Source organism: Electrona antarctica, assembly GCF_951216825.1.
Source record: "Electrona antarctica genome assembly, chromosome: 12".
Taxonomy (NCBI): domain Eukaryota; kingdom Metazoa; phylum Chordata; class Actinopteri; order Myctophiformes; family Myctophidae; genus Electrona; species Electrona antarctica.
The window spans coordinates 16,425,714-16,452,833 of NC_136793.1; the positions used below are offsets into that span (position 1 = coordinate 16,425,714).

Below are 27,120 nucleotides of genomic sequence, written 5' to 3' on the forward strand. Positions count from 1 at the left end.
TGTTCTCCCGGGTACCCGCCGGCCGCCGCCGTAGTCGCCGTACCAAAGTAATACTTCAACAGGATTGTCACACACCACCCAGCCTGCACACACTACCTGTCTGTCAACCCAGACGAGGGTCCCGTATTTAGATTACAACAGTATGTACAGTAGCTAAATCAGTGGCGCTCAAACGTATTCATGTCATGACCCCCATAATTATATTAATTTGACTGCGAATATGCTGTTCCAGGGACCCCCAGAAGTTTGCTTAAAAAAAAAGTACACACTGTATAGGCCAGGGTTCCCCAATAGGTGGCCTGCGGGCCATTTGCGGGCCGCGAAGCACCCGTTGTGGCCCCCGGAAGAATACAAAAAATAAAATAAAAAAGTTACGACATGAAGAACCAAATGGACCATAACAGGTCCATTTGGTTCCATTTGTACTCTCTCAGAATTAAGTTGACATGGATTTTACGAAATAAATAAAAAATTGAGGTCCCAGATATGAATGGCATTAAATGGGGGTCAGTAGCCTATGCATGTTAAACTGGGCATCCTTCAAATTAAAATTATGAGAATCACTGCTAGAGCCCTGTCATATCTTTTCAAATGGGGTCTTGCCCTGAAAATCAATTCAATTTTACAACCTCAAGAGTTAAAGATCTATAAGGGTCCATTTGGTTACCAACTCTCCATCATTTAGCTGGGGATCACCTGGAACCCCCTCAAGGACCACTGGTGGTCCCCGGACCACTGGTTGAGAACCACTGTTCTACATCTATTCTAAGATTAATTAGTTCATGAAAAAATTAAAATAAACATTTTTTTGCACGTGCGGACTCGGCTCCCAGCCTGGTACCCTAGTCAAAATATGGCCCTTGAGGAAAGTTAATTGGGGAACCTTGGTATAGGCTATACAATTACCTTATGGTGAAATGATACTGACATTATTCTGACCCCCACAGTTTGAGAACTACTGATTGTAGAATGGGCCCTCATGGGGTCTTAATGGTCTTAATGGGCTAATAGTGATTCACCTTGTCCATCTCCTCCCCTCCGGGTCTGCGCAGGTTCTCCAAGGTGAAGTCTGCGATGACCGCGCCGTCGTCACCGCAGCACATGTCCATGACCAGCACGCCGTTGTCCTCGAAGGCGTTGATCTGGTGCAGCGCGAACATCGGCACCCCACTGTATTTCACCTTACTGATCTGTTATAGGTCATGCACGCACACACGCACACACACACGCACACACGCGCACACACACACGCACACACGCATGTGCGCGCACGCAAGGATGGACATGCACTGCATGTGAAAAACAATCTTTTTTTGTTTTTCATTTAGCAGTGTGTGACAAGCTGTTGCACAACTATATCCATAAATCAGGCAAAACTCCAAGCCTACTAACTTAACCTTAATGTTTAATCACAACCCTAACCCCCAACCTGCATTTTTTTTTAATTATAAGCCTACCCATATTTGTTTATTAGTATTATCATTTTTAAAATAAAACAACCATTTCTATGGTGAGTACCAGGAAAATTGTCCTCACAATGGCCCGGTTTCCCAAAGGACATGGTGTAAAAAAATATATAAATACATAGGAGTAAAGAGAGCCTACTGTCAGCTGTCCAGCAGTCCAAATATTATTAAATTAAATTTCAGAATGGTAGACCTGAGGCCTGAGGCCTACCATACCAGGCCTGAGGCCTGAGGCCTACCATTGAGTGGCACATCTATGCACGGAATGTCTATGTTCACAGGCTTCTGTGTGCGGCCTAGAGGGCATCTGAGCATGTGCAGCACTACAACTCTTACACCATTTGCGTTTGGGAAACCCAGCCATTTGGCTATTTCTCAAATACTACTAATAAACATTTAAACATTCTGCGGTGCCCACTCTACTTCCTGTATCATGCATGTAATAAAAAGGCACTTCCTGCTGTTCACATAACACTATAGGCTGATGGAGCTGTCTGTTGGTCCTGGTGCGCAAAAAAAAGAAAAAAAGCCTTTTGAAAGGACATAATTGACAGCTGGCAAGAATCTCCTTTGGTTGAATTGTTTTGGCCTTGCACCTAAAGCCTATCACCTCTATCGCCACTTTATTTTGGGAGTGTCGCATGTAGGCCTACTGTGGTTTCACCAGGACCACATCAAATACCTCGCCTATTTTCCGCACGCAATGGGGCTAAACTGAGTCAGGAGGATATCATCACACTTGTCAGTAAATGTCAGGACAAAACGATAAAGGTTACCTGAGCGTTTTGAAAGACAACGGGCACCAACACACAAAGAAAAGGAAGTACACCTATTTTTTTAAATGTCACATGGAGTCTGTTGTGCCCTGTTGGCCAAGAAGAAATTGCTTTAGCTTTTGATTTTGGCAAGGTGAAATGACACAAGTGTTTATGTGTGCAATGTGCATTTTAATTACATTATTGTCCCGTTTAATGTTACATTTCTCTTTGACTTCACTTTGGAGGAAAATCACATGCACACCGAAGCTCCACTGCTCTAACAAATGTTCAACCTTTCCAATTTAGCGTGCGTGCGTGCGTGCGTGCGTGCGTGCGTGCGTGCGTGTGTTGCTGTCAGGTGGAAACCCTGCAAACTCTGCATGCAAGGAAAGGAGTAGAGGTGGCGAAGGCGAAGGAGTTAAAATACCTGCGTCGCCTACAGTATGCAAAGTAACGGGGAGTGTGTGAGTGTTGCATCTATTTATATGTGGGTGTACCTGACCGGTGTGTCTGTTGACCAGGTGGAAGATGGTGTTGGTGTGGGGCTCCCACACCATCATCTTGTTCCAGCCTTTGTTCTGCACTCGTAACAGCAACGCCTTCAGCATGTCCATCTTGATGGCCTGCTCCACAAACACCACGTAGTTCTCAGACATGACTGCAAGGCAGAGAGAGGGAGAGAGAGAGAGAGAGGGGGGGGGGGGGGGGGGGGGGGATAGACACACACACACACACACACACACACACACACACACACACACACACACACACACACACACACACACACACACACACACACACACACACACACACACACACACACACACACACACACACACACACACACACAGGATCCTTGAACATAGGTTGTGCACGTGTAGGCACATACTGTACTGTGTAGGGTATAGCCTCTGGGCAGGAAGACAGACACACGCACGCACGCACGCACGCACGCACGCACGCAAGCACGCACGCACGCACGCACGCACGCACGCACGCACGCACGCACGCACGCACGCACGCACGCACGCACACAGAGGGATGCACTGACATTTGCATATATATTATATTTTATACATGGTCTTTTCATTCCTTTACTGATTGTGTTCGAGCCGATTTACTTCTGTTTTGATTATGAAGTGCTTCATAAATACATTTTATTCAAGTATTTTATTATTGTACAGTACATACTGTAACCTCCCCCCCCCCCAGTGGCCCGGCCCACACACACACACACACGCACGCACGCATGCACGCACGCACGCACGTACGCACGCACGCATGCTCACATCTACATATTATATTTTATAAATGTCATGGTGATTTTATTCTGTTGCTGATTTTGCTTTATTTTACTGTGTTTACTTTTGTTGATGAGTGGTCCAAAAATAAATGTTATTATATTATCTATTATAAGCTTCAGTACCCCCTTCCCCTCACCCAGCCACACAGTCTTGCTGTGAACCTTGTATTTCAAACTTTTTATGCCCACCCCCTACTTGCAAATGCTTTACTTTGCCATTATAGTGAGTACAGAGAGGGGGAAAAAACTACCAAATTCCTGAAAATAATACGTTTTGTAAATGAAATGATGTGGTGGTAAGTGGTTTAAGTGTGTCTGTGGGTTTTATAAATATTGAACCAATAAAATGTTTTATCTTCTTCTTTTACATTCCCTGAAAAGTACTGTAACAAATTGTGGACAACTTTTTAAGGTTTCCAGTGACAATTACAATATCGTTGCTGTCTGGCAGAAACCTTGTATCTCCATATTTCAACTTTTAATGTTTTGTTAGTAGTGAAAAGGTAGTGAAAATAGCCGATCCACAAGCTCACGACGCACCACGATGCACCACGTTGTCCACACGTTGTGAGCTGACAAGGCAGCTCTACTGTACTGCACTACTGTGTCTATGTTTAGACTTGTGATTGGACAGCTAAACTAATTACAGTTGTATTCTATTGGTCTAACTGGTTGTTCAGCAACAAACAGTTGCACCATGGGAGATTAGTTTGGTGCCAGACAGTCTGACGGTGTACTGTAGACCATGGTCTGGACAGCACAGCACTGCACAGGGAAGGGGGAGTAACTAAGTACATTTACTTGAGGGCAAATCTTCAGTTGCCCTCTCTCCCAATAAGAAGACAATTTACAATTATTTAGGAAATAGCAGATGCTCTTTATCCAGCGCAACTCACACAATAAGCAACGTAAACAGTAAAACACATGCATCAAATTCAGGTAGACTATATATAGTGTATATGTGCCTAAGTAAACTAGGATCACAGGCGAAAGCATCACTATGTAACTTTATTTTTAATGAATAAAATGTAATCGTGTCAAATCTGAGTATACAATAATACAATGTAACGTATACAATTGAGGTGGTTGTATTTTGTCACTTCAAATGTAGACTTTACTGTCCTCAATACCTTAAACAACTTCTAGGATTTGCACCACTCGGTTCACACAGAAACATCATCGTCCGACATATTTTATCATGTTTGTTTACATGCTAGTAGCGCTTGTTGACCATGTTTAGTTACATTGACAAAGACGTCATCTGCTACTATTTACTATACTATACTATACTATACTATACGGACGGACGGACGGACGGACGGACGGACGGACGGACGGACGGACGGACGGACGGACGGACGGACGGACGGACGGACGGACGGACGGACGGACGGACAGACAGACAGACAGACAGACAGACAGACAGACAGACAGACAGACAGACAGACAGACAGACAGACAGACAGACAGACAGACAGACAGACAGACAGACAGACAGACAGACAGACAGACAGACAGAGTGTACCAAAGCTGTGGTAGTAGGAGGGTTTCCGGGGGTCAGTAGAAGGGATGGTACAGATGACCTCTGCCCCCGCCAGGTCCGCTGCGTCCCGGAGCTCGTCTGTCTCGTCGGGCGCAGGCACGCGGATGATGTTGTAGAAGAAGCCTGGCGCAACGCACGCACGCACACACGCAAACATGCACACACACATACACATGTTGGACACAGGGTAAACACATGGCAGGTTGCCATGCAACACAGCTGCAGCAATTTCCGTCTGCCGGAAGCCAAACTAATATAAGTTTTACTCTTACACAAGATAAACAATAAAGAGCAACCTTGGAGTATTAATACTAGTTGAGTTAGATTTTACATTAATTGGCCCTTTTTTATCCCACGATTTTGCACGCATTTCTTCACCCAGTGTCAATTATCTAATGTAATCCTGGGCGCTACACTTCCTCTGCCAACCTGGGGGGGCAGCGGACTGACCTCATGCTCCCTTCTATGCATGAGGAGTCCAATCTGCTTCTTTTCACCTGGGAGAGAGGGGGGAGTTTCCCCAGCTGGACATAACGGAGGAACACGTTATTCTGACCAGTTCCTTTCCCCTCCATCAGGCGCCCCGACTGTCCAGGGGGAGGTAGTTTAGAGACCAGGATTACTATGTTTTTTGTGAGGGTACCTACCCTAGGGGACACGCGGAGAACATGCAAACTCCACACAGAAGGGCCCTTTCACCAACCCCGCCTCGGGGATAGGCACCTCCTATCTGATGACGCGGAGGAGAGAACACACCCCCAGCTCCCACGAACCCAGGACCTTCTAGCTGTGAGGCGACAGCATTACCGACTGTGCCACCGTGCCCCAAACACACTCAGTATTGTCCTGTGTCCCTTAATCCCTTAATTGAGACAGACAGACAGACAGACAGACAGACAGACAGACAGACAGACAGACAGACAGGCAGGCAGGCAGGCAGGCAGGCAGGCAGGCATTAGCGTATACCATTTTTGCCATAGGAGTTGCCCATGTTGTATGTGGCTCCTTCACGGTCGTAGTGAGGGTGAGCCGTAGCAGAGTTCACAGCAATGTACTTGGTCCAGTCCACCTGAAAATCCACATGCGTATCGCCATTAGTGCTAGTGCCTCATTATTAGGTGCCTCATTTAATAAATGAATGCCCTACTTTGTCATACTACAGTGACACACACAAGTATAGCAAAAACAGCCCATCTCCAGCTCAAAATGTGTTGCGATGCGACAAATGTTGAGCTTGTATGGCTTGGCTGTTTTCACTGCTTTTGAATTGGAATCATGGAAGCTTACTTTTTTATTTCTTTTTGGACATATGAGGTTTCCACTCGACAGCTATAACGACTTACAATGTGAGACTATAAGCTCTTCATCCCGGGTCATTCCAAAGCCTGGGGGCTGGGATGTGGAACATTTAAGTGTGAAGTCTAGACGTTATAGGATGGGCCAGGGATGGCCTTGTCTGGATCTGCGGATCTACGCCAACTCTCAGTGAGTTGAAAAGGTTGCCCATATAGCTCGGGGACAGATTTAAACCATATTAAGTGAGATCACCTGACAGGTAATATCCGCGTTAAAAACCTATGGGGAACTTGACTACACTTCCAAAGTGGTTCAGAGTGTAATATAGTGTGTGTGCATTGGTGGACAAAGTACTCAACCCCAGTACTTGAGTAAAAGTATAGACGAATCCACAGAGGGGTGCCCTGGGAGCAGCCATTACTGAGCTTTACACCTCAGCACTGATTAGCAACACCTGGCCTACAGGGCACTGCTCCATGGATTTGTCTATAGGGCATATTGCCGTGGCGGCCGTTTTCTGGTTCCATCGATCCCATTAATTTTTCCCATAGAGATTTCCAAAAATATGTATATAAATTATTTTAACTCTAGAATCAAGCCATCCAGGATCATGGAATCATGACCCATAAAACATTTGATTCTGTGAAAAATAAATAATAATCATTATATGATATTAATACCTACCTTGGCTTAGTAATACAAAAGAAAGAAAAATATTATATTCATGTAAAATATTCAAAATATATTATGGGAAATCTAAAGTGTGCACTCACAAGTACATCCCCTGCACAATGTAAATATCTAATTTGGTTTAGAAGCAATACAATAATTACAATACAAATAAAGTTGAGTACTTTGTTGACGGTCCGTATAGCTTACTAGGCTGTGTATGTTGTGTTGTGGTTACTGTTGAAGGTAGTGACTTATAGGGTACAGTATACAATTGTGCTTTCTTTCTTTCTTTCTTTCTTTCTTTCTTGCATGGTGTTGCTCCCAACCTACTCTGGACATCCACGCAAGCCCTGCTCTTCCCTGCAGCCGGATGCTGTGCCCCAGCCTGGTGTAGAAGCCCACATGCCAGAAAGGTTGATGCTGCCATCAACAACGCGCTCCGGATCATAATTGGTTTCCTCAATCTCACCCCTGTGTTCTACCTGCCAGTCCATCGGGAATTGCCACGGCCAACATGACTGGCATATCCTGCATGACACCACTATGACAGCATTGCCTCTAAACAGATAAAGTCCCACCATCAATACCACAACGCGGCACAAGATATGCTCAATTCTATATCTGAGGACAAAGGCAAGGATGGCGGCATCCTGGAAGCAGGAGTGGGAGTCAGCGGCTCCGGTCTCCGGCGTCATAGGAGAAGACCTGCCATCATTTCATTTTCATTTGGAATAGAAGACTTATGTGGATGGATCTGCAGTATGTCTGCTCAGTGCTGCGTTGTGGCTATGTGATAGGGCTGCTGATTTTGGTTCATGACTTGGCTTGGTGTCAACACTTATGTAGGCCTATTTCTCATTGCCATTATTCTCTCTTATCTTATCCTATCTTCTAAACGTCATTTACAATGATTTTTTTGCAAAAAGGGTGAAGTGTCCCTTTAAGGGGAATCTTAGATCGCTACATATAAGAACTGTGTTCCAAATACCTTGGCGATTTTGAAAAAGTACTAATTCATTCAAATGTGTTTCCTCCAAACACAGACGTAATCAAATATAACTCGATATCATGACACATAGTCACATACTTGACAAAAATACCCGAGTGGTTTGTTTAATTCTGGAATACAGTGCTTATATGACATGATCTAAGATTTGCCTACAATGGGAATTCCAATACAAACCCCAGGGGTAGCAGGAGTGACGTCAGGACTTTGGTACTTTTGTACTCAAGTATACATTTTGAATACCATAGGACTTGTAGGCTACTTTAATACTTTTACTTTGGTAAAAAAGTTGAGTACTTTTTTCCACCACTGCTTATTAGTGCTACCAGAATTGCATGTAGAGCATGACATGAACATATAGATGGCCACGCAGCACAGTACAAATTAAGGGGTAATGCACTGCAGGCAATAAGATATTTCTGGTCTGTGCTGCCTGAGGAAGTGCACTGACCTCAAAACGCATGACTTATCTGCATGTTATATGTAGCCTACAGGGCAGTATGTTCATCACCTGCTCTGCTATCCACCTCTGTTTATGTGCATTTCACACTTCATACAAGTCTAACTTTTTGCAATGAACAATCTCTTGTAACAGGTCAACATGCAAGGGATGGCGGTACCAATTTAGATCAAGCCATGTTTTTATATTATTTTATTTATTTTATTTGGACTGTTGGTACTGCACATGCCAGTAATTATCTATTGCATTTTGTACCGAAGACTAGAAAGAGTATATTTACAAAGAGACCATGAGCAGATAAAAGCATCTCATCTTCAGACTTCTAATTAAATGATGTTTTGAAAATTATTCTCAGCTGAACGAAGCATGACTCAACCACTCTACAGATGCTGTTATCCTAGTTATCCTAGTAACCCCTTGAAGCCCTATTTAATTTAATAGTAAAAAAAAAAAAGCAGATCTATAAGCATGGATATTATTCTTATTACCAGTATTTTGGAAAACAAATCTGAAATGGATTTGAACAATGTTTTATTGATTTTTTTTCTTTTTCTTTCTGCAGAAATAGTAATTTTATATTATTTGTAGAAAACCAAAGGGGATGTTTACTCATATTCATCTTTTCAATTTGTAGGGGCACTATAAGGGCACAATATACATAATATGGTGTTTTTAACCTACATGTCAGTATGATTGGTTACATGCAATCCAACTAAACTAAACAAATCTAAATAGATGGTTAAGGAGTGAAGGACAAGGTTCAAGCAAATGGACGATACGATAATCAATAATTCTCTTGGATCTGGCCTGGTGGGGCCACATTCTTTTATCTTTTGGCAGTAATGACAGCCTTGACAGGTCAATGTCGTCTGTAAGTGTCCAGCCTTTTATCAAAGGCTGTGTCTGACTAAAGATGTTTCATTTGAACTATATTAGCTTTTATGAGTCAAAACATAAAAGTGATCTGCCTGTAGACTTGGGGGAGGTGCTGGACTCACAGGCTCTGCACACTCAGATCAGTGCAAAATCTGATTGCTTTTATTTATTTTCAAGATAACAAGCTTCCCGTAGTTAGACCAGGCATGAGTAAAAACATAAAAATAGAATGTATCTGCTGACGCACAAGCAATGAGCAACTATCGGTACTGTAATTTATTTGACGGAGGCTGAATTCGTCATTCTAGGGGAGCCATTACTCTTTTGAACAATATGAATTGAATGTAATAGTGTATTATATTGCAGTGGTTATCAAAGTGAGGTCCCGGGGTTCTTGGTGGGGTGTTGAATTGGATAATAGTGTAAATTAGGCTCATACACTGACTATTTGAAAACAGAAGATCTACAATAGATGTGCTACTTTCAAAATAATCTAGAACATTTGGGATTTGTTTATTTTTTAAACATTTTAGTGACACAGATCTTATATGGGGGTCCCTGGCACAAAATCTTTTCAGATGGGGGTCTGCGGCCAAGTACACATAGATTAAAACAAAATAAAATGTCACAACCGATTTATTTTGTTGTATATGGCATATGTGCGATTTCTTGTGAAACAGTGTGAAAGGAGGCGCCCCGGCCCACTAGCGCTTTTTCCTAAATAATGGACAGAATACTAGTTAATATTGTTCCTGCTGTACTACATACTGCCAACCAAGTGCAGAAATAAGATTATTTAAAGAAGCTTTAACCTTTGCTTTTTTATAAAATATCCAAGACTGTAAAGATTTTATGGAAGATGCTTCTGAACATAATTGCTAGTTTGATTAGTCTAGATTAGCCTACTTCAAATGATCTAATCTTAAAATAATAACCAAAAATAGCCAATCTTGTAGATTGAATATGTTCGCTGTGCAACATGCTTCCATAGAAGACATACTGGCTTAGCCTGGCTTCTCCTATACTAATAATCCGCCGAGGGCAATATTGTCTGGCCACTGCGAGTATAGTCTTGCCTTGCTTGGCGAAATGAAGTTCTTTCTCTGTATGACACTGTAGTCAACTAAACAAGGCTTAAGATCCAAGATTCCAAACATTGCATTGCCAAAACAATTTTACCGTTGATTTGGACTATACGCTCCAGTGTGCTCGCAGATGTAAACATACAACCACTACAATCTATACAAGAAGTGTTCACAAAAACATACTGTTACAATTATCCGTAAGGGCTTTATATATACAAGTTCTTCACTGATTGTATATAAACCCCTAAAGCGATATTGTGGAAGGAAGATGTTGGAGTCTTTTACCCAAAAAGGATACAACTGAATAGAGGGTTGGCAAGATATGTTCAATCATTCCCACTGGATGAAAATGTGGTGTAATTCAGAAATGGTGGGGAATACACAGCCAAGCAGGATTCCAATTACAGGGTAGGGCTGGGACAATTATGACATTTTACATGACACAAATTAAAGTATGATTAATGTTTTACACTCGAGCATTATGAATAAAAATGTCTCTTTGACCTTTTAGGCTTTGAAGTTGCACAGGGAAAATATGACAAATAACCGAAATATACTATATATATATATATATACACATATATACATACATACATACATACATACATACATACATACATACATACATACATACATACATACATACATACATACAAAATATATATATATATATATATATATACTATTTTATTTTATTTTATTTTTATATTTTATATTGGCTATTTCCACTATATCTTGAAAATGTTTTTCACATGGGAGCGATTACAACGATGCTAAATGCTAAATAATTGCTAGTAACTAAATATAATATATAATTGTGATTACACCATTATGTAATAATTGGGGAGCCACGAAATCTGCCCCTCCTGAATAATTGTGACAGCCCTATTGCTGGGACAATCCATTTCTCTGCTATTGATATCCTCTCTGGTCATTTTTTTTTTTTGGCCAATGTGTATAGGCCAATGTGTGACACAGTCGTGGGTCGGGCAACCTGGCCTGGCGAATATCTTAAATCCAAGGAGCTAATTTCTCTAGTTTCATCTCTGCTTCGGGTCAGACTGAATTTAAATACATGCATTTCCTTTTGGGAAATTTGGTATTTATGTTTGGTAATCTCACTATTTAAGCATTTTCTTTTTCTTTAAATTTTTATCCCACGATTTTGTAACCCATTTTTCACCCCTGTGTCAATTATCTAATGTGATCCTGGGCTCTACACACCCTCCGCCAACCTAGTCCCCATATATGGGGGACATGGGGAGAGCAACGGACTTGAACTCATGCTTCCTTCATGCCCGAGTGTCCAAGTTGCTCCTTTGCACCTGCCCGGGGGGAGTTTCCCTGGTTGGACGTATCGCCTGGAAGGAACACGTTATTCCAACCAGTTCCTTTCCCCTCCATCAGGCGCCCCGGCTGGCCAGGGGGGGGGGGGGAGTTTAGACCAGGATTACTGCATGTTTTTTGTGAGGGTACCTACCCTAGGGGACACGGGGATAACATGCAAACTCCACACAGAAAGGCCCTTTCGCCAACCCCGCCTCGGGTATGGGCACTGATGACGCAGAGTAGGAAACACGCCGCCAGCACCCACAGCGTCCCGAGCGGGAATCGAACCCAGGACCTTCTAGCTGTGAGGCGACAGCACTACCAACTGTGCCATCGTGCCCCCCTATTTAAGCATTTTAATCAAGAAGCTTTGCACATTATCTGTGACAAGCACATTTCGGCACAATATTTGTAAAGTTTTAAATGTAATGTAAATGTATAGGCCATTTTATTTCTATTTGTTGTACAAAGTGTACAGAGGCTTGAGGCTACGAAAATTCCCCCTTTTTCTTCTCTCTCTCTCTCTCTCTCTCTTTCTCTCTCTCTCTTTTTTTTTTTTTTTTTTTAAATCGAACCCTGCGGCCAATTATTCGTGCTTACAACTGTGTCCAGAGTGTTTTCTCGTGGGCAGTATAGTTGCCGTAGCAATACAGTTATTGAAAAGGTAGAGCGCAATGTTCCAATACAGCACCGTAGAGCTGTACCGTTGCAACCCTTGACACCTAAAGGCTGCCTCAGAAATAAAAAAGACTGCGTCAACATTCTGGCGCTGGCATCAAGGACACAGCATTTAATTGGCTTGTCGCACACTCTACGCCGGTATAGAGAACCATTCTCCATCACAATAGGAACACTGCTCAAGGCTCCGTTTCAGGCACCATCCTGTTTTGTTTTTTGTTTTTTCATTTCACAGTACATGCGCTCCCACATGGCCAGATCATATGCATACATTTAGTTTGATTGCTGTGCAGGTGATAACAGATAACCGTCTATTCCCGGACACTAGTGCCTCAAATGGCCAATTTCCACTCAGGAAAATGCCTTCAATGCTGGATTTCACGTAGCATTTTGTTTTTTAAAAGACAACAAGTCGGGGGCGGGGGCACAAATGGGGGGCACCCCTAGTGGCTCACCAGGTATACGTTCATACCACATAAATGAGGCTATATCCTTCCCTCAGGTGGCACGGGTTCCAACGCCACATGTGTCACCTGAACGCCACCCCAGGGCTTGTTCATACATGTCATCTTAAAACATATTTGTTCAGAAAAGCATTCACCCTCCTGTCCTGTTGAATTTTGCATCAATTTTGTTTGTTAGTTTCTCTTGTTGATTTTTATGTTGCATCATTTTAAATTGTGTTTTGTTTCACTGTGTGTTTTGTTTCACTGTTAGATATCTTGTAAGTTGTTGATTTTCTATGTTGCCTCCATTTTAATTGTTTGCTTCCCTTGCTTTGTGTAGATTTTGTGTGCAGCACTTTGTGACTTTGTCTAGAAAGGTGCTATATAAACTCAGTAAAGTTATTATTGTTTTTAATTTTCTTGATAGTCATTGTATGATACGACATCAAAATAAAAATTCCAACTGATTTTGATTGTCCATGTAGATAACCTTTTCATGAAATATTTTACTTTCTCATCAGGACATTGTAATGAGCATTAGACTCCAGCAATAACCCCGCCTATCTCCCAGATAGGTAGGGGTTAGGTAAGTAGGTATATATATATATATACCTACCTATACCCCTGGACTAGAGGTTTAACACATTCCTTATGCCTGAAACATTTATCTGTTTCATAATGAACAATCTGAGAATCCCATCTGCAAATAAAGGAAAAACAGCGCCAACAGTCTGTCTTGAGAGACAACATACATAATGGATAACTACATGTATCTGTTTCATAATGAACGAGCAAGGTCAGAGCATGTGCCATGACGTGTAGTCAATCAACAACAGCCTACATGAAGTGATTGAGGAGTTAGATTAAAGCGAGACAACACAGACAACACAATGGCATGGCTTCCCTGTGCAATCTAGGACTTCAACGTTTTAAGGACCCCTTAGCTGAGATAGAGATGAAGCAGGGCAGGCAAAACCAAACGATCCCGAGCCTACACTAGGACCTACATATTATATAAAATTGCATTGCAACTTAAAAATGTTCATAGATTTCGTAGATATCTTTGTAGAATTGTTTGACAGCATTTTCATCAGTGTTGTCTACAAATCGTTTTCTGTTGATATGTTGCATTCATGTTGTGTATTTTCAGACATTTAAACACTTAAAGCGTCAATACTTGGTAAGGCAGCGCTGTCCACTTGTCCATCTGCTATTATTGGCTAAAGTTCTCCTCAGAATAGGAATTCTAGTGTCATACAGAAAAAGAGAGAGCTTCATGTCACCAAGCAAGGCAAGACAATACAATATCAATTCAATTCAATTAAAAAGAGCAGTTCAGAAGAGTAATATGGCTCCCCAAAGAATGACGAGCCTCTGTCAAATATAGGCCTACTGATCGTTGGTCATTGCTTGTGCAACAAGCTACATAGGAAATACAATTTTGGATGGATGGATGGATGGATTCATGAATTCAGCTTGTACGGTAGATTGGCTATTTCTTTGCTATTGACAAAGCATAGGCCAGAGGGCCTAACCCTAAGTGGTTAAAAAGGCCAGGTGGTATAGCGTTCAGTCTGTGGGGGACAGTGTTTTGACGCAGGCCTACCTTCTCCTTGGTCTCCAGGCTTTCTGGGTCGACTCGTCTCATGAAGTTGGTCTCTGTGCTGACGTAATAGTCTCCCCTGTACTTCACAAAATTCACACTGGCGTTGTCGGTCGGCTCTGTTCACAGGTACAGAACATTTTCAGAGTTTCAATGTTTTATCACATACTGTAGCACTTTTGGTGGCAACATTATTTTGTAATTATTCACTGTTCATGTTTACACAGTTATTCACTCAGTCCAGTCCTTTCTGTACAAAACAAACATTGACCACACTTATACTTAAAGGACACCTTCACCATTCATTTAATTGGTCCTCAATAATTCTCATTATAATATGGTACCATTTTTGTCTACTCACTCTGTCACTGAGAGGTCGGATATGGACAGTTCAGAAACTCTCCTACCAGTGACGATGGGGAATCCAATCGTCCAAGCTAATAGAAACTGCAGGCTTTCTATTCCTGGAAAGTTAGCATGCTATAATGTAAGCCATTGTTCTTGTGTTCATAAAAATTTAAACATATGTTCCTCCTGAACATATGTTCAGGAGGAAGACCACGCTTTCAAGATAAGATTGTTGGTTACCTCTGCCACCTATTCCATGCTAATTCCATTCCCAGGCCTGCCTATCAACTTCTCCACAGCTACAGTTAACTCCACCATTTAACTCCTCACTCATTCATCCAGGCCCCTCGGATCCTCCCACTCATCCTCACCCCCCCCCCCCTTCCGCACCTTCATCCTCATGTCCCCTCATCCCCTCATATCATACATGCACGTCTAATGCCATTCATATGCATCTCATTTCTATCATTCCTTCTCATCGTTTCACACAACGATGTTCGATTGAATGCGTGGTCTGCATGTAGCCTACTAGTGAAATACAAAATAAATGAAATTTAATAAAAAACCTGCCTTATGAATGTCACTGGTAGGCAAGTTTCTGAACTGTCCACAGCCCTCCTATGAGGGTAACATGTCACTGTTAAGACCTCCGTTAGTCCAGCCGATTACTAACACTATCCCAAACCCTAACCCACAGACTGGGCAGATTATTTATTCATCATGAGCATTTAGGACAAATTATGTGAAGATGTGCTGATGATGTGCTGAAAATGTGCGCCACACTGCAAGCTTGTACATCTGTTATTTTTGAAACATTTGTTTTTTAAATCTTGAAAGTGTTAGAAGAACTACTGATTTAGAAGGCATTTGTAGAAAACTGCCAGTATACATCTTCCACCCACTGCACATGCACTTCTCTCTTAGAAAAGATGAATGAAAAGGACACAATGAAGGGCCTTGCAAACGTGAAGCGAGGAACGCAGGCGTTGTTGCCTGGATCAACACAGGTCTCCTCCAGGTCTGTTGAAGAGGGGCGCAACAACACAAGCGTAAAAAAAGAAGCTAAACACAATCCAGGTCTGGTGAGACGCGGGCGTGTGCACGTAACGAGCACGCGTGCAACAAATGCACGGGACCGCGCTCACGTAAATACGCTTGCGTTGTCGCACCGTGACTTCTCTGAGCAAAAACGCAGGTTTCATTGAAAATTAACGTTTAACGCTCCCCGTTTGCAAGGCCCTTGAAACATCTTATTCAGGTTAGGAATTATTATGTTCCTTGTTGTATATTGTATGTTTTTCTATGGACCATGAGTCTTCAATAAAGACATTCATTCATTCATTCATTCATTCATTCATTCATTCATTCATTCATGCTGCTGTAAAGTCTGTACACAATACAGCTGCGGGCAGAAACCTTGTATCTCCATATATTTTGTTCTGCAAATGATTGTCCTCAGTTTGTTGTAAAAGAAAAGAGCGTCTCACTGTGTGGGTTTTACACAGGATACCAGTACACAGTGCACACCATAATAGGTACAAAAAAACATCTTCATTCAGCTGACAACATTTCAATCCTGTTGTGGATCTTCATCAGGTCATGTGATGAATGATGATGCACACCGATATTTTCTTCAGGGAATATTATCAGAAAAATGTTGGTATGCGACTAAATTCCATACCAAATGCATTCACCAATGTGTTTGTAAAGGTGTCTACTACTGTCTATAGTAACACATCTCACAATGTGTAAACATGCCATATGCATTATACAGGCAAGTTTACACATTTCTATTCTCCTTTAAGTATCATGTGAGGCAGTGAGGGGTCAAACTAGGGGGTTTCACATGATTCTGAATCCATTGCAAGCATTTGTTTTGCACAGAAAATAATCATTGGGCTAAAACGGCCATAGCTGTCATCATGCACAAAATGTGATGACCTGGAAAAGTGGCTATGGCCGTTTTTAGCCCAAGGAGTGTTTCTCACATGTTAGTTAAAGCAGAATTGCATTTTGTAAATATATAGGTTAATAATGGTAACCCAACTTTAACTTTAAGCAGCCGTAACAGATTCCCCCAGGGAAACTGAATTAAATTATTTGTGATTTATGTGTTACCACTTACTACTAGACACCTTTACAAATAAACACATTTGAAGAAATGTATTGGTAAGGAATTTATTCTCAGATGTTTTTGATATTCCTTGATGATGATGTACCCCAATTGTCTGACACCCACTTTGTGCCCCCCCCCCCCCCCCCCACAGTCACTGCGTGTGACACAACACCCCTAAGTGACCTAAATGGGACTAGGCGTTCATAAAAAATACCAATACTCGACCAATTAAAAACATTTACTTTGTTATTTCCTTTATCACCAGACAAAACATATGAATGCCCTGTCTAGGTTTGTGAACTACTCTTTTATTTCTATTTCTTAATTTCCCCCCTTTTTTTTCTCCTATTTTTTCATAATAATAATAATTATTATTATTTCAACTCGTCCTATATATTCACTATCACAGAATAACAAATTCATATTTTATAAATATTATAGAATTTTTTGAAACAATGAAAATTATAAACAAGAGCTTGTGGCTAAAATAATAACTACAGGATCCATTGGAACATTTCCAGAAAAGTATCCGTATTGGACATACAAGGTTTCCACCTGACATATGGCCGAAACACAGGAGACAAACACAAAGTTGCAGAGGACACAAACACAAAGTTGCATTCAAACATTTCCTTTTCTCCGACCACCTCCTGCTTTGCCTGAATGGCCTCCAGTAAACAGTATAGCGCAGTCTTGTTGTTACTTACTCACACAATTGCATTGTTTAATAATGCATTTAGCACTGCCTGTGCTATTAGATTGCAGTTACAGTGGTGTAAAGTAAAAAGTACATGTACTCAAGTACTGTACTTGAGTACAAATTTAATTTGCTTTCAATGTTTCCTTTTTTATACTCTATACTCCTACTCAGAATCAGAGTCATTCTAACTAACTGGTCATAGTTAGCTTGCGACCCTGGATAGCCCATCTCCCATGCTCTGGACTATTCTCTCAGGTTACCTCTTGTCCTATGTATATAGCTCCCAGCCTTATATATAAGGATTATTTATTATATGTTCCCTGGTTGTTTTGTTTGTACAGTATGTTTGTGTATAGTTTCATGTTACAAAGTGGACCACAATGGAAACAAGCAAAGGCTTTTTTTGTGTCTAAGTCCATTTGGCGTTTTTTAAAATGATGACATTTTCTGTAATTTTCTTAAACTGCCAATAAAGTATTCTATCTATCTATCTATATCTATAACTCCACTACAATTATTTGACAGCTTTAGTTACATACTTTTCAGATTGTTATTACAAAACATACATTAGCACCCATTATCAGTTCTGAACTCACCAAAATCCGAACTTGGCTTATCGATAACAAACTCTCACTACATCTCGGAAAAACAGAATCCATTATTTTTGGGTCCAAACATGCTCTCAGTAAAGTAAATGTAAATGATTTCAAGGTCGGAGTTGACTACATAGTAATCTCCAGCAAAGAAGAGATTACATATCTGGGCTGTAGGCCTATTCTTGACATCAAACTGAGGTGAAAGCACGTGCTCTCAAGACTCTAGCTGGAGGCGTGGAGCCCTAATTCAGCCCTCCTTATATGCTTGCACCTCTTGGTTCTCAAACATCTCAATGTCACTAAAGACGGGGCGGCAGTGGCTCAGGGGTAGAGTGGCTGGATGGTAACCGCAAGGTTGCCAGCTCAAACCCGGGCTTCCCCAGAGTTAGTGTCCTTGAGCAAGACTCTGAACCCTAATTGCTCCTGATGTGCTGGTTGGTGCCTTGCATGGTTTCCGCCGCCATCGGTGTATGAATGTGCGTGTGAATGGGTGAATGTAATGCACAATCTATGTAAAGCGCCTTGGATAAAGGTGCTATATAAATGCACCATTTACCATTTACTTAAAACCTCCCAAAACAAACTAATTCGACTACATCTCGGCCTGGGGCCATGATGACCCATCCTTTGGCAAACCATTTTGATAGTCTAGCGTGGCTCCGGGTAGAAAACAGAGATAAACAATTGAAATTGGGATTGACATTTAAAATTGTAAATGCAGCTTTTCCCTCTATGCCCTCAGTAGTCGCATACCTGACTAACTATACCTTCTACAGCACTGCCACCCAAGTGTGGAATGCCCTGACTCCCTTCCTCAAAAAATTTAAATCACTGGTGTCCTTTAAAACAGGCCTGAAAATCCACCTTTCAGCATGCCAAAGGGAGAGGAAATGATTTCTCTGTCCTTAGACAAGTGACTACCCCCCACCTCCTTATAACCCCGACTTTTTTCGGTGATCCCTTTGGACGTGTGTTTGACCGTACTCTGTACTGATTACATTTCTGCCAATAAAGTATTCAATCAATCAAAGTTCAGCTATTGACAAAAATGTAAAAGTAAAATCTTGAATAACGTAACAGAGTATATATTTTATTTTTGAGTGGTGTAAACCACTCTTACAACTGGCTTTGTTCGTTTACGTGTCTGTCTGTCTGTCTGTCTGTCTGTCTGTTCGTAAAAAATGAGCATGGTTGCTATGGTCACCCAGTTCACACGGATGACCATGATTTCATTACGTCAGACATTACGTCAGACCACAGCTGATCAGTCTATATAAGACCTTACACCACTCAGTTCACACGAGTGTGATTTTTATATATATTTTTTAATTATAATTTATTTAGATTGTGTTTTTACTACTTTTACTCCATTTAGCCCCCAGAATCCATATTCCAGGGAAAACCTTTGCAGAAAATAGCACGTTTATATACATACTGGGCATCTTGAAGCGCGAGAAGAAGCGAGCGAAGATGTTCTTGCAGGGGTCCGGCAACGCCATGGTTCCGAACTCGGACACGGCGATGCGGTTGGCCTCAGAGTTGAGCACGTAGGAGTCGCTGCGCAGGAAGCGGCTGCTGTACGTCACCTCGCCGTTGCACAGCTGGAAGCGGTGCATCAACGCCATGCCGTCGAACCAGTGGGTGTATCTGTGGACATGGCAAGCACTTGGTATTGTAGGAGTTCATTTTGTTTAACTTGGTTCTAATACATATTGAAAATATAGCCGATCTACTAGTTTGGCTATTTTCAAATACACTGACACCACGCTAGACAGGAACGCCCAAAAACGTCACATCCGGTTTTAGCCTGGGGTAAGAATTTTCTATGGCTGCCAATGCAACTTGGTCCAATCCTTAATCACATACGGACAAACATCTATGCCGATGCTATCTAACTTGCGGAGGTAGCGTGCCTTGTCCACGGGCAACAGATCTTTCAACGTATGGCATTGCAAATACGTTTGATAATCGCTACTCTGCTCAATATTGTTTTTAAAATGCCGCAAATTGCATTGCAGTAAACGAGAGCAAATCACAACTTCCCCGGGTTGTGGGCGGAGTCACAGATTGTGGTGCTGATTACGCGCCGTGGTGTCAGTGTATTGTTTGCCTCTTTATTATAAGAGGCTCCCTGGAGGTCACGTACTGTAGGAGACCACAGTTACTCAAACCAGTGGGTGTATCTGTGGACATGGATGGGACCAGTGTCAGCCACTTAAGCCCTACAAACCTACATAATACAATCAACAATAGCTGATCTACAAGCTCACAACACATCTAATCAAGTCATGTTTAAAAAACGTAGAATTTAGTTACATTTTGAAAAAAACATGTTTTGTTTCCCTTTGGCTTTTCAGAAAACGTCTGTGTCATTTTTGTTTTTAGCCAGTGAGGACATGAGTTCAGGACCTCGGACAGTGCCACTGCCCTGAAAAGTACATTGGTATAAAAATTGCAGATAAGCTCATCGCTATGAGTTTGTAGATCTGCTATTTATATTTAAAAAAAGTACAAATCTTTGAATATATATTTTTATAGTGAACATTTTTTAACTCAAATCTTTGCTTCTGGGGTTCCCTGGAACACAAATATGTTGACAGGCCTGGGCCGTGGCTCAGCGGTCCAGGCACATTGGCTGGTAAGCCAGCTTTACAGCGTGTCGCGGGTTCGAGTCCCGATCCCGACGAACTTTGCTGTGTCCTCCCCCCATCTCTCTCCCCCTTCCTGTCTTACCTACTGTCAAATAAAGGCAAAAAAGCCCCAAAAATATATTTAAAAGAATATATATATATATTTTGACATGGGGGTCACCGGCCAAATACATATATCAGCCTCAGGTCTTAATGGGCCAAGTTGGTGTTTTTGGTGGGAGGAGGGCCATGTTCCTACTTGTCATCCCCAAACTCGAACTTGGCGGGCCCATTCCTGAGGAAGCTGCCCTTGACCCAGGAGGGGATGCGGCCCGCAATGTGGGTGGGGATGGGGTTGGGGGACTCCTCACAGGTCTGCACCAGGGAGGCCAGGCTCTCCAGACCCTGGGCCTGGGGACACCTCTGTCTGCTGCCCACTGGGGAGAGGGTGCAAATGTTAATACATCTAATAATTGATTATGAAAAATAGTTGATAATCAATTTTGTGTGTATATATATATATATATATATATATATATATATATACACACACACACACACACACACACACACACACACACACACACACGTGTGAGTATTGGGTTGTATAATCATGAAACATGGTAGGCTACATAGGTGATTAAGGAAGATAAAACGGATAAGGAGCAACCCATGTGCCGATATGTCGTAGTTGAACTGTCGTTGAACTAAGTAAAACACCTCACACACGCATATACACAGAGGGGTATTGTGTATAACACATTACCCACACACATTCACACCATCACGGTTCTGTGCTGTGATTTCTTTTTATAGCCATGGGATACTGTGTATGTGAGTGTGTGTGTGTGTGTGTGTGTGTGTGTGTGTGTGTGTGTGTGTGTGTGCGTGCGTGCGTGCGTGCGTGCGTGCGTGCGTGCGTGCGTGCGTGCGTGCGTGCGTGCGTGCGTGCGTGCGTGCGCAGTTCATGAGCAGGTCAGGGGACTGTGTTATCTACTCACTAACAGTGGAGTTATGAATTATGAATTATAATTCACTCTCTCTTTTAAGACAACATGTCAAGCCCAGCCAAGTTTTGTTTCATTATTATTATTAAATTTGTACTGTTTTGTGGTTAATTTAAGTTTAGTTCTGGTTTGCTAATTTATTATTACTAAAGTCTTTGTTTTAATTTAGTTTATATTATATCTTTTGTAGTATGAATTATTATTATTGTCAGTGCAAGATTCATTCATGTTTTCATCCACGGCCTGATCGCCACTTTCCCCTGTTTCTTTTTTTCACACCATGTGGTGAGGCTTGTTGTTCCTTCATGAAAATCACGACATTGCAAATACTCACACACCTAGACACCTGTGCTACTATGCACACTTGTGTCTTAGCTCTTATGGGCTAACTCCAGGGCCTTGGACCAGGGAGCCATCAAGGTTCAAGGTCTTTATTAGTGTCCCAGAAGGGCAATTAGGTTTACAGCAAGAGTACTGGTTTAAAACATACAAACAATACAGGACAACAACAGACATGAGACACCATAGCATAAACAGAGGTCTGGGCGCATCTAGTGCAAGTCTAGTGCATGGAGGGTCTTTAGAGTTATACTGTAATAATCTATACAAAGTAGTAGCTAGTAACTAGTAGCCTATCTAAGTTTTCAAATAATTGTAGTGGAGTAAAAAGTACAATATTTGCCTCTGAGATGTAGTGGAGTATATAGAATTTTGAAATTCTGTATTTAAGTCCGACGTCATTTTGTAGTCCTACGTTACGTCCGGGTCCAAGTGGCACCAGCTCCCGTCCGCATCTCATTGTAAATAGAATATCTAAACTATTTTTTTCAGAAAGGAAGCCATTGAGGGTTAAAATGCGTCTTAATGCTTCCAACTCGAGTAGAATTATTAATGTTCTGTACAAGTGTCCATGACAAAGAAAATAACAGTCCATTTGTTCAGTACAATATTTCGGGGGCATATTTAGAATGTGTGCAGGGTTGAGTATGTTGAATCTAGTTTGCATTAATGAGGATTTAGTTGACACAATGAAATAGTATAGTATTCAGTGTGGGGCTGACGGCCTGTCACAGCCAGATTTGGGAAACCAGTAGCTTTGTTGTTGCAAGGAAAGCGGTAAAATGAGACTTTCGTGGTTGTTTTCGTCTCAGATTTAGTCCGACGGAGGGACACAGTATAACTCTATGGGGAAACAAAAGCGACACAAAAGTGTGGGACCCGGAAGTATCTCTGGAGGGGGGCGCTTACGTCACGGCTAAAATACTGAATACAAAAGAATACACCTCCGAATTGAATTTGAGTGCAGTACTTGAGTACATGTAGCCTACTTATACTTTACACCACTGGTCACATGGCATTAGGGCGATGTTCCTTCTATCTGTCATATCTTTCACAGTGAGAACTGAAGACCCCTGGTCATTACGTATTATCACCACATGTGATACTGGTGGTAAAATATACAAGCCATGCAGCAGTATTATCGTATATACAGCTACTGGTTGCATGGTTATCAAACTTTTTCTGTTCAAGGACCCCCCAAATGAGTATTATATTCGGCTGCGGACCCCTGATCTGAACATATTCGCACACATATGGCGACAATATATGGAAAGAAATATGAATTTAGATTACAGTTTGTGATGCTTTCTCATTCATGCAGTAGACTATTACGACAATGGAACACTGTAATGATACTGTTACATCAAATAATAATATCAATCTCCTTCATACCAGGATGCCTGGATGCCTTCATACCAGAACATAATTATTACACACAGAACTGAACCTTGTAACCATGTATTCCAATGACTCTAGAAATGTCAGCAACCACGTGAACCCCACGTTCAGGCACAGACTGTATTGAATTATACAGACTTATACAGACAGAATTATACAATGCACACAGGTTTCTAATGTCAAGTTAACATCCGCGGCTAGAGGGCCAGAACTTTATAGGTTAGGGTTCCAGTGACTACAGGGTGATACAGACCAAGACTATCATACATACGAAAGCAAGAGTTAGACTTGAGATATACATTATGAAGGTCTTGATCCAAGGCTATTATTGAGGGATATACAGTATTAGTAAAAAAATAAATGGCACATTTACAAGCTCACAATGCACATGCACACGCTGTGAGTTTGTATATCTACTATCTTTGCTATTTTTATGTGATACTGTAATAGTATGACAAAGTAGGGCATACATTTATGACAAAAAAAGAAATACATAAAAAGTTGAAATATGGAGATACAAGGTTTTTGCCAGACAGCGACAAATTTAAACTACTGGCTATTAAACCATGTCGGGGCTTTTTATCACTTCGGTTCTCAATAGCAACAGACTTAGACTGTGAAAAAAAAGAAAAAAAAGAAGCTGTTTAATGAAACATTTGTGCAAATTCTCTCACCACCTTTTCTCCAAGACCAGACCTTGGAGGAAAGCACAACAAGTGCCAGTGACTTAATGCAATAATAGATCTATGCTATTTCTCGTGGGGATTGGTTATATGAAATACAACTATATAACACATTACGAACTGCAGCACTGGAGAATTAAGAGAATGGGGAAACAATAAACAAGTATAAAAAGCGATAAAAATCACTCCAGAATAGCCGAGGCATAGTAGTTTTCTGTGTGTGTGTGTGTGTGTGTGTGTGTGTGTGTGTGTGTGTGTGTGTGTGTGTGTGTGTGTGTGTGTGTGTGTGTGTGTGTGTGTGTGTGTGTGTGTGTGTGCGCGCGTGCGTGTGCCTGTGGGTGCGTTGGCTGGCTAATGTGTTGGGTGCAAGTGTACGTGCATTTACAGTACGTGTGTGTGTGTGTGCATTTACAGTACGTGCGTGCGTGCGTGCGTGCGTGCATGCGTGCGTGCGTGCGTGCGTGCGTGCGTGCGTGCGTGCGTGTGTGCGTGCGTGCGTGCGCATGCATGCATGTGTATCTGTGCGTGCATTCGTTTGTTAGCTTGTTTGTGCATATGCGAGTGTTTGTCTTTGTTGGGCAGCATAATTGAGTCAGTCACTAGAGTCAGTCACCCATGCATTTTACAATGAGCAGAGTGATATAATCCAAGCTGCCATAAAGCAGTGCAGCTATAAGAAAATAAACTCTGTATGACTTCAGATAACCTGACCTCCCCCATACAAACTCCAGTCATTTGTTACATAAAACATTATGTCATACTAAAGACAAATTATTGCATAACGCAGGGTTCAATATTTTTAGACTTAATATTACACAGTAAAATCCTCATTGTTATTTTGATTCAGAGGAGCGTGCAAATCATTTATTTTTCTTCACATTTGCATGATCCTCTGAGACAAAATAATTTACAAAATAACACTGATTGCGTTGACCACATTGGAAACAAGTCCCCAGGACATTTTCGTGTTGTCCTTTTTGTTTTTAATGTCTTATTGTGCTATGTGCTACTTATATTTCTGACTAATCAATCAATCAATAAATATTTCAGCAATATTCAGAACTCAGCACTTTAAAATTGTGAAATATGAAAACAAGGAGAGGAAAAACAATCTGTGTCTCTATTCCGCAATGAACATTGGGCGGGGTTTGCTGGGGGATCCCAGCCAACTAAGTGGTTCAATAAATCCTAAACTATTTCCTTGATTTGGACAATTTCAAGTCTGCCTACAGTACTTGTGTACAGTAGCCTATTGTGTACAACTACACACACACACACACACACACACACACACACACACACACACACACACACACACACACACACACACACACACACACACACACACACACACACACACGCACACACTAGACTCACCGCACTGGGCTTGGGAGGCTGTGGTCTTGGACATGGCTGGTGGTCCCTGTGGATTTTGTTTAGACACGCAGAGTGGATATATACAATCAAACTCCCACAATGCAGAGGAGTCAATGAACTTTGAGCCCTATATAGTCACCATGCCAAGCCCAGGCCTAGCAGCACTACAGTTGTAAAACAAAGGGGAAGAAAAGAGAAAAAAGAAAACAAAAAGAAAAGAAACATTACCATTACCATTACAGCGATTCCGTTTAGAGCAGACACATTCTTCAGCTCATCTTATTCGTTACTGTCCTCTTACCGGTTTCCCCATATCTTAACTTTTTTTATTTTTTATTTTTTTCTTAATGTTGACTGCATTAACGTCAAGTTAGTTATGTCAAGTTATGTTGCCCACCATGCCCATAAAATGTTACAGTGCAGTCTTATTTGCAGTGGCGTGCACAGACATTTAGAGGGGCAGGTGCTCAAGTTAAAAAAGGGCACCTTGTGCAGCGCGTGGAACCGGCCGGTTGCCTTAATCCATTTTGGGGCGGGAACCCCTTTTGGTGTTAGCATTATGTTATGCTTTAGCTATTGAAAAATAGCAGATCTACAAGCTCATAGCGCGCCACCGAGTGGCGCGCTACGAGCTTGTAGGTCTGCTATTTTTTAAAAAGAAAAAAAAAAAAAGAAAAAAAAAGTTCATTTTTTTTCAAAAGGGCACATTGCCAAAAGGGCAGGGTGTCTATCTGTGCACGCCACTGCTTATTTGGTTACCAAAATGCTTAGTTTGAAGAGCCTTGGTTATGCCCAAAAGAACATATCTGCAAGCTGTCGACGCGCCATGACACGGTGCATTGACAGCTTATGTCTGTTTTGGTCGGCTGCCAACACACGTTATCCATCGGAACAAGCTATGTACCGGTAGCTGGGTTTGAGAGGCTATGATGCAAACAGCAAACTTACAGTAGGCTGTTAGATAATTGCCTAAGTTGTCAGTTGTCACAATATAGCTCTGTTTTGGACCAATGCACAAAGATGGATAATTAAAAAGGTTCACTTTTCGAATGGGGACACTACTTGGACATAACTGTGTTACTTCAATGGGAACGAAATGGAGAGCTACCTACTTCAGTGACATTAGGCTATATTCACTCCTGGAAATGGAACCATGAGAAGGTTGGAACTTTAATAGTGCCTTTCCTGAAACTGGCTAATTTAGCCTATAGCCATTCCTACTGTCCGTGGTTGCAGAAGCGTTCTCGTTACGCACTGAATACAGCAGTGCATACTTGATTTGATTTATACCCAAACACGTTGACATGTCATGTCTTATATGCATGTCTTACATGACATGTCTCAATAAAACATATGTAGACTAACCTAGCTATAGCAGCTAGTAGCCTTGGTAGGGTCAGGCTGT

General features: G+C 41.7%; 1 protein-coding gene across 1 annotated transcript in view; it reads right to left on the reverse strand.

The window, feature by feature from the left end:
• Positions 1 to 25,749, reverse strand: part of bco2l (beta-carotene 15, 15-dioxygenase 2, like) — a gene marked incomplete at both ends in the record, with an annotated part of 37,744 nt that extends 11,995 nt beyond the window's left edge. Inside the window, 8 exons of the mRNA XM_079516853.1 lie at positions 1,020 to 1,190; positions 2,722 to 2,882; positions 5,053 to 5,193; positions 6,037 to 6,139; positions 14,525 to 14,640; positions 19,717 to 19,928; positions 21,171 to 21,348; positions 25,716 to 25,749. Coding sequence (XP_079372979.1) covers positions 1,020 to 1,190; positions 2,722 to 2,882; positions 5,053 to 5,193; positions 6,037 to 6,139; positions 14,525 to 14,640; positions 19,717 to 19,928; positions 21,171 to 21,348; positions 25,716 to 25,749 — 1,116 coding nt within the window. The remainder of the gene's footprint in view (positions 1 to 1,019; positions 1,191 to 2,721; positions 2,883 to 5,052; positions 5,194 to 6,036; positions 6,140 to 14,524; positions 14,641 to 19,716; positions 19,929 to 21,170; positions 21,349 to 25,715) is intronic.
• Between the last annotated feature and the right edge of the window lie 1,371 nt (positions 25,750 to 27,120).